The sequence below is a fragment of the Acanthopagrus latus genome, chromosome 21, assembly GCF_904848185.1.
Source record: "Acanthopagrus latus isolate v.2019 chromosome 21, fAcaLat1.1, whole genome shotgun sequence".
NCBI classification, from domain to species: Eukaryota; Metazoa; Chordata; class Actinopteri; order Spariformes; family Sparidae; genus Acanthopagrus; species Acanthopagrus latus.
The window spans coordinates 5,581,590-5,589,184 of record NC_051059.1 but is presented as its reverse complement, the minus strand read 5'-3'; the positions used below and the strand labels follow the sequence as shown (position 1 = coordinate 5,589,184).

At 44.4% G+C, this 7,595-nt stretch overlaps 1 protein-coding gene across 1 annotated transcript; it reads right to left on the bottom strand.

Moving 5' to 3' along the window:
* Positions 1 to 426: 426 nt before the first annotated feature.
* klf17 (Kruppel-like factor 17) lies at positions 427 to 3,112 on the bottom strand. The gene is made up of 3 exons (XM_037085175.1): positions 2,902 to 3,112; positions 1,654 to 2,773; positions 427 to 1,545 (listed from the first exon to the last, which is right to left on the bottom strand). Exons 1-3 carry the CDS (start codon positions 2,980 to 2,982, stop codon positions 1,370 to 1,372), a joined length of 1,377 nt encoding a protein of 458 aa, XP_036941070.1. The 5' UTR covers positions 2,983 to 3,112; the 3' UTR covers positions 427 to 1,369.
* Between the last annotated feature and the right edge of the window lie 4,483 nt (positions 3,113 to 7,595).

Below are 7,595 nucleotides of genomic sequence, written 5' to 3'. Positions count from 1 at the left end.
AAAAGTATATATATATATATAACCCTAACCCATATATAATATATATATATAATAACAAAGAATAAATACATAAATAAATAAATAAATAAATTCTTTTTTTTTTTTTCATTTTTTGCTACAAATTTCTGGTCAAATCCAACTCGACAGTGGGTCATCTTTGTCTGGTCAGAATTTCTGCACCCCTTCCTTCCACCCCTGAACTACACCTGTAACTTGTGGAGATGTACAACTAGAACATCCAGTCCCTCTCATCGTGGACTGTCATTTACATGCTGAAATTGTGGGACATGCAGACAGAGTTGGGATGTAAATGTGGAATAAGGACACCACGGCTAACCACTGATGTCACTCTCTGTGCTACAAACACTTTTGGGTGGCAAAGCACGAACAAATCGTGTGAGTGGGAAAAAGAAGCAAAGACAAACATTCTGTATTTGTAAAAGTACTTTTATTCTCTGAGCCCTTAAGCACATTAAAAAATGCATTTTTGAAAATTGGCAACTCTGTTTCAAGTACAGCACTTCAACCATTGGTCGCAGGGGGATTTCTTCATTCTTTACACATCTTACTTCACAAAAATACATGTGTGTTGTATAAACACTGAGCTGTTAATAACATTTGCACTGAGTAAAGTGAGGGCGAATAGACACTTGATGTTTGGGATCCTGAAAAATCGGGACTGAAATTGAGTTTTAGTACCTGAATTTGTTGACATCGCTCGAGCAAACCCTCACAGGACAAAGAACAAATCTATGATATGTATTACTGTGTAGACTGACAAGCTTGAGAAAATAGAGTAACAAAAAAATGATTTAAAAAAAAAACAACCCTGACCTGATTCGATTAGTATCAAAGATATAAAGATGTAAACATTACAAAAAAAAAAATACTATTTACATATGCACAGTTATGGGTCCAGCCCACAGTGAGGATTCCCCTTTAGAAAGCAAATGCACCGTCTGGTTAAGGCACTCGCTCAACAATCAATAACTTATTTTTTCAAAAGACAAGAGTGAGGAAATATCTTCCAATACAAACAACTATAATTTAGCCAAAGTTAGTCATATATCCACAGATATGTACAGAAGCTACCAGCATGTATTCTTGTCTCTGATGGAGAGGCACTTGACTTTTGGAAGCATGACATGTTCCAACAGCAACACATGTGTGGTCCCTCAGGAGATACATTGCCATGACTTGTGAAAAGGTTGCTTTACACTTTCGATCAAGGCACCACACATATTCTCAAGTCCCTTACAGGAACCTTTGTTCAGTACTGAGGGACCAACTCGTGCTTCTTCTTGGGATGCTCCGGGCACGACCCCATGATGGATTTGGACACATATGCGTTCAGAAGTTCTAATGCGGCCTACATGTGCCTCTTCATGTGGAGAGCCAGGTGGTCGCTGCGTGAGAAGGCGCGCTCGCACAGGTGACACTGGAAGGGCCGGTGTCCCGTGTGCTTTCTGAAGTGACGCGTGAGCTCATCTGACCTGGCGAACTTCCAGCCGCAGCCTTCCCAGTTGCAGTGGTAGGGCTTCTCACCTGAGAGACACGAGAAAAGGACTCGGTTTAGATCACATCGCACGAACACAATCAAATGGAATCAGGATGAGCAGGTGACATGAATCAATTTTGCGCGTGTGTGCTCACCTGTGTGTGTCCTTGTGTGGGCTTTGAGGTGGGAGCTCTTGGTGTAGGTCTTCCCGCAGCCGGGGAACTCGCAGCTGTGCGTGGCCGCGCGCTTTCTGGCCCACGACCTGCGGCCTCGCTTCTGTTTGATGCTCCCCGCGTCGTCCTGCGCGTAAAACTCCAGCAGCGACGGCGACGACGGAGGGGTGAGCATCATCCCCTGCATGGAGGCCGGGTGGTGCTGCTGGTGGACGCGGACAGACTCTCTGTGCATGCTGTACTGCCCCTGGTACTGTGGCACACTCTGGTGTGTGTACTGCGGCTGGTAGGGCGCGTTCACGTACTGGTTTTGGAGATGGTGTTGGTTGGGATGAGGCGAGCTCATGGAGTTCATTTGCCCAGTCAGATGGCAGTCCGTGCGTCCCTGGGGTGCGTGGTGCTGCATGTGGTGCGCACCGAAACCTGTCAGCGCGCCTGGGTGCGCGGCCTGGTGGTGCGTAAATGCCGCGGAACGCATTTGTTGCCTATCATACATCTGTCCAATAAAGTCCCCAGCGGCAGCCATCATACAGGACTGACCCACAGGCTCGGTTTTTATTTTGTATCCAAGAGGTGGAGGGGACGTGGCCGCGTGGTGATGAGCGGGAGGAGCTGGAATGGTGACCGAATGCAACGCTCGCAGCTCGGTGTACTCCCGCCCGCCTCTCGCCTTGCCGGCGCTCTCCGGTGAGCTGTCCCCCGTGTAGTTCATCTCCGGCGTGAGGAGCTCCGCCATGAGACTGCGGACCGGGCCCTCGCTCGTGTAGCTGACGGTGCCGTGGTATGCCTGTGCGGCCAGGTGAGGAGGAGGGTTGTCGCCGCAGTCTGGCGCAGAGCTGCTGCAGCTCTCCGGTGACTCCGGCAGGGAGTACGCGCACTGCTGCTGCTGCTGCTGCGGCGGCGGGGAGATGTCCCCGCTGCTGGTGCTGCCGTCTCCAGCATCGGAGCCGATGGTGTTGGACAAAATGAACTCGAGGTCCAAGAACTTTCCCAGCTCGTCGTCGTCCTTGTGGGGTAAAGCAGGAGACTGGCGGATGCTGAACTCCACTTCGATGAGCGGGTTGTCTGCGCCGCTGCTCGCACAGTCGTCCACCTTACACAGCTGCGCAGGAGAGCAAACGGGAACGAAGTTAGATGGGGGCCAAGTTGCTAATGCGAGCCAGCCATCGGAACTAATTATACAAAAAAAAAAACATATACAGTTTCCGACCATTAAAATCATCGACTTACGTTGTGGAATTGTTTCCCTTCCATCGCCTGGACACTTGAAAACGATGTCACAGCAGGCATCAGTGCTTCAGCCACAGCCATGCTGACCGGTCAGTTCGGAGCAAAACAGACAGAATTAAAACTGCAACAACGAGCAGAGCCTGTTGTCCTCTCTGTCCATAGAGCGCCTGTCCGGTAATGTTGACAGCTGAGTGTGTGTGTGTCAACCGTCCTGATGGAGCCTCTTATAGTTCCTTAACTAATACCGGGAGGTGTGGCTTCGACTCACCCCCCCCCCCCCCGCACACACACACACACACACACACACACACACCTCCCCCACTGCAGCCAGCGGCGCAAACATCAAATGGCATTCAGGTGCGCCAACAGGTAAGTTCCATAAGTGCATAAAAGTTTAACCAGAAACGTCATTAATGGTTTCATATGGATGATTTTAAAAAAAAGAAAAGAAAAAAAAAGAACCAGAGGAAACTTCTTCCACAGGATCATATATGAAATTTACGATGCTCCTCACTGTCTTTTCAATCTGAAGTGAGACGGCAAAAAGCCGCGAATGAATGTGCGGAGAATAAAGACGTCAAATGGCTCTCTATCTCAGCAACTCAGCTTATTGCTCTCTCGGGGGAAACCCAGTTCCCTTGAGGCAGGTACAGGGGGCGACACAAAGCCTGGGTAAAGTCGTGGAGCGCAGGGAAGTCCAAATGCCAGTGCGCGAAATACTCTTCCTGACAATTTTACATGTAAGAGAAACAATGTATTCAGATGTTAGAGATGAAAACCTTTTAAGAGAGAGATTATGTAAGGAAAAAAAAACGTGACCCAAGCAAGGTGGTGACTGACTCTCCGTGCCTTTCTTTCTTTCTTTCTTTCTTTCTTTCTTTCTTTTTTTTTTTTCCAGTTTCGTCCCGGCCTCTTCACACACACACGCACACACACACACACCTTGTTAATTTGTCCGGACTTGATCCCTGCATGTTTAACACAAACACAAACGTGTGAAGCGGTGGCTCATCGAAACAACCTGGTTATCTCGGTGTCAACAAAGGACGACATGTTTCTTAATGATTCCTCCCCAACAGCCCTGTGAGTCCCCTGCAGTCATATGGTAATATGCAGGTGGATGGCTGCAGACAGTGGAGGCCTGAGAGAGAGAGAGAGAGGGACAGACAGACAGCGAGAGATAGAGAGAGAGAGCAGCCTTAGAAATAAGACTTTATTGTTTATTATTGTTATTACGTTTTGTAAGTATACCGTTTAACGTTCACAAATTTGGAACAGTGTGTGTGTGTGTGTGCATACTGAGCAAGTCATATTACAACTTGCTCAAAGCAATATGCTGGCATTAGTTTTTTTTAAACCCCAGATGCACAAAGCCTACATTTACCATGTGTTACAATGCTACTCCATTCAACCACTGGAATTCATGGAGTGGTTTATACTAACATCTGCAATCAGCAGCAACAGACCGAGCCAATTAAACAAAAGATATAATGACCATCAACGAGCCTTTCAATGTAATAATTTGGACATGGGAGATGTAACAGGCAGTCAGAGCTCCCAGGTGTCTACATGAGTCCACATGTTACACTGTGACCTCACAGTGTAACGTCATGTACAGCTGATTGTAAGTGACTTTCTGGCAAACTCTTTGTCGTACATGTAACCAATACAACCTGAAATATTTCCTGATCTGGTCATTTATGGTCATTTTTATTTTATAATTTTTTTTAATCACCATCAACCATTCTAGCTCAAAAAAAAGAAAAGAAAAGAAAAGAAGTAGTTCATTTCAGCAACCAACTTTTCGAGGACTTTGGTTTGATTTTATGAATCCCAGAGATGGCAGCGAGGGCGAATCCTGCCTGCCTTCCTCTGCTCCTGCAGGTGTTGTGAAAGGCAGCGTCCTGCAGCCCTCCGCCTTTATACTCAGTTATTTTTACCCAGCTGGGCTTACGCAAAACAAATTCCGGTCCTGTCCACGAGCCAAGTGGAAATTGACTCTGTTTCCTGAGGAAAAACTTGACACTCGCTTCCTCTACTTTCACTCAGTGCAGCCACCTTTAGATGCCTGGCGGAGGATACAGACACGGAGCTGCTCGTGTGCTCGCAGACCTCTCTGAACTGTTTTCTTTTATCGCATTAATGATAATAATAATGATAATAATAATAATAATGTATATTTAGAAAAATCCTGTGTCTAGCCTACACAGTATTGGTAACATGCAATACTGTGCAATATAAGCCTGTTTCCACACACTGAATATGAATTAGTAAAATATATATATATATATATATATATATATATATATATATATATATATATATATATATATATATATATATATATATATACATACACCGTTCAAAAGTTTGGGGTCACATTGAAATGTCCTTATTTTTGAAGGAAAAGCACTGTACTTTTCAATGAAGATAACTTTAAACTAGTCTTAACTTTAAAGAAATACACTCTATACATTGCTAATGTGGTAAATGACTATTCTAGCTGCAAATGTCTGGTTTTTGGTGCAATATCTACATAGGTGTATAGAGGCCTAGTTCCAGCCACTATCACTCCAGTGTTCTAATGGTGAAATGTGTTTGCTCATTGGCTCAGAAGGCTAATTGATGATTAGAAAACCCTTGTGCAATCATGTTCACACATCTGAAAACAGTTTAGCTCGTTACAGAAGCTACAAAACTGATCTTCCTTTGAGCAGATTGAGTTTCTGGAGCATTACATTTGTGGGGTCAATTAAACGCTCAAAATGGCCAGAAAAAGAGAACTTTCATCTGAAACTCGACAGTCTATTCTTGTTCTTCGAAAAGAAGGCTATTCCATGCGAGAAATTGCTAAGAAATTGAAGATTTCCTACAACGGTGTGTACTACTCCCTTCAGAGGACAGCACAAACAGGCTCTAACCAGAGTAGAAAAAGAAGTGGGAGGCCGCGTTGCACAACTGTGCAAGAAGATAAGTTCATAAGAGTCTCTAGTTTGAGAAACAGACGCCTCACAGGTCCCCAACTGGCATCTTCATTAAATAGTACCCGCAAAACACCAGTGTCAACATCTACAGTGAAGAGGCGGCTGCGGGATTCTGGGCTTCAGGGCAGAGTGGCAAAGAAAAAGCCATATCTGAGACTGGCCAATAAAAGAAAAAGATTAAGATGGGCAAAAGAACACAGACATTGGACAGAGGAAGACTGAAAAAAAGTGTTGTGGACGGAAGAATCTAAGTTTGAGGTGTTTGGATCACAAAGAAGAATGTTTGTGAGACGCAGAACAAGTGAAAAGATGCTGGAAGAATGCCTGACGCCATCTGTTAAGCATGGTGGAGGTAATGTGATGGTCTGGGGTTGCTTTGGTGCTGGTAAGGTGGGAGATTTGTACAGGGTAAAAGGGATTCTGAATAAGGAAGGCTATCACTCCATTTTGCAACGCCATGCCATACCCAGTGGACAGCGCTTGATTGGAGCCAATTTCATCCTACAACAGGACAATGACCCTAAACACACCTCCAAATTGTGCAAGAACTATTTAGAGCAGAAGCAGGAAGCTCGTATTCTATCGGTGATGGAGTGGCCAGCGCAGTCACCAGATCTGAACCCCATTGAGCTGTTGTGGGAGCAGCTTGACCGTATGGTACGCAAGAAGTGCCCATCCAACCAATCCAACTTGTGGGAGCTGCTTCTGGAAGCGTGGGGTGCAATTTCTCCAGATTACCTCAACAAATTAACAGCTAGAATGCCAAAGGTCTGCAATGCTGTAATTGCTGCAAATGGAGGATTCTTTGACGAAAGCAAAGTTTGATGTAAAATCTTATTTCAAATACAAATCATTATTTCTAACCTTGTCAATGTCTTGACTCTATTTTCTATTCATTTCACAACGTATGGTGGTGAATAAGTGTGACTTTTCATGGAAAACACAAAATTGTTTGGGTGACCCCAAACTTTTGAACGGTAGTGTATATATATAAAAAAATAATAAAGCCCACTAAAAAATGTTATAATCTCTTCGTCTGAACAGAAACTACCCTCTCTCTCGTTCCATCAAAGGCATGATCAAACCCAGGTCATGTAAAAACCAAACAGCCAAGCACAGAGACAGATACAGATAAAGAATTGCCCTGGGCTCAGGTTTCTCCTTTTGTGAGTCTCTTTTCTGAAAGGGAGGAAGTCTTCCAGCTCAAGTGTTTTCTAAACACAATTACTTAAGATTACAGTGAGGCAAGCATACAGGGAGAGCCACGGCATCTCATCCTGGGTACACTTAAATGTTTTCCACGTAAAGATAAAAAAAAGTTGTTTATCTTGGTCAGTTGTTTGTGTTGCTAAGTTTAAAAGTAGCTCTTTTTCCCTTAAAATGATTCCCTATGGTCAGGCCGGCTCGCTGCCTCCTCTCTCTTCTCTTTGATACAACACGTTTGAAGCTAGAAAAACAATATCTGAAGAAACTGCTGCGTGAATGCTGGATGTAGAAAAGCTGACGCCAACCAGCACTGCAGGCGTTATTACTCGAAAGTATAAAAAAAAAAGTAGAGTATGAAATGTGTAGAGTAAGATTTGGTTAAAATTTGGTGCTAAAAACATTACTCGCTGGCTTTACTTTGTGTGGAAAAGCAGCTGTAAGTACTGTGGGTAGTTTTTAAAAGTAGGTAAGGGTGTGATGGGATTTAAAAGTTGAATGAAATTC

Bases quoted from the DNA above. Each gene is read 5' to 3' on its own strand.
- klf17 (XM_037085175.1), bottom strand. From the start codon at position 2,982: ATGGCTGTGGCTGAAGCACTGATGCCTGCTGTGACATCGTTTTCAAGT. The intron at 2,774-2,901 runs GTAAGTCGATGA...TCTCCTGCGCAG, and splicing joins AAGGGAAACAATTCCACAAC to CTGTGTAAGGTGGACGACTG. The intron at 1,546-1,653 runs GTGAGCACACAC...CGTGTCTCTCAG, and splicing joins CCACACAAGGACACACACAG to GTGAGAAGCCCTACCACTGC.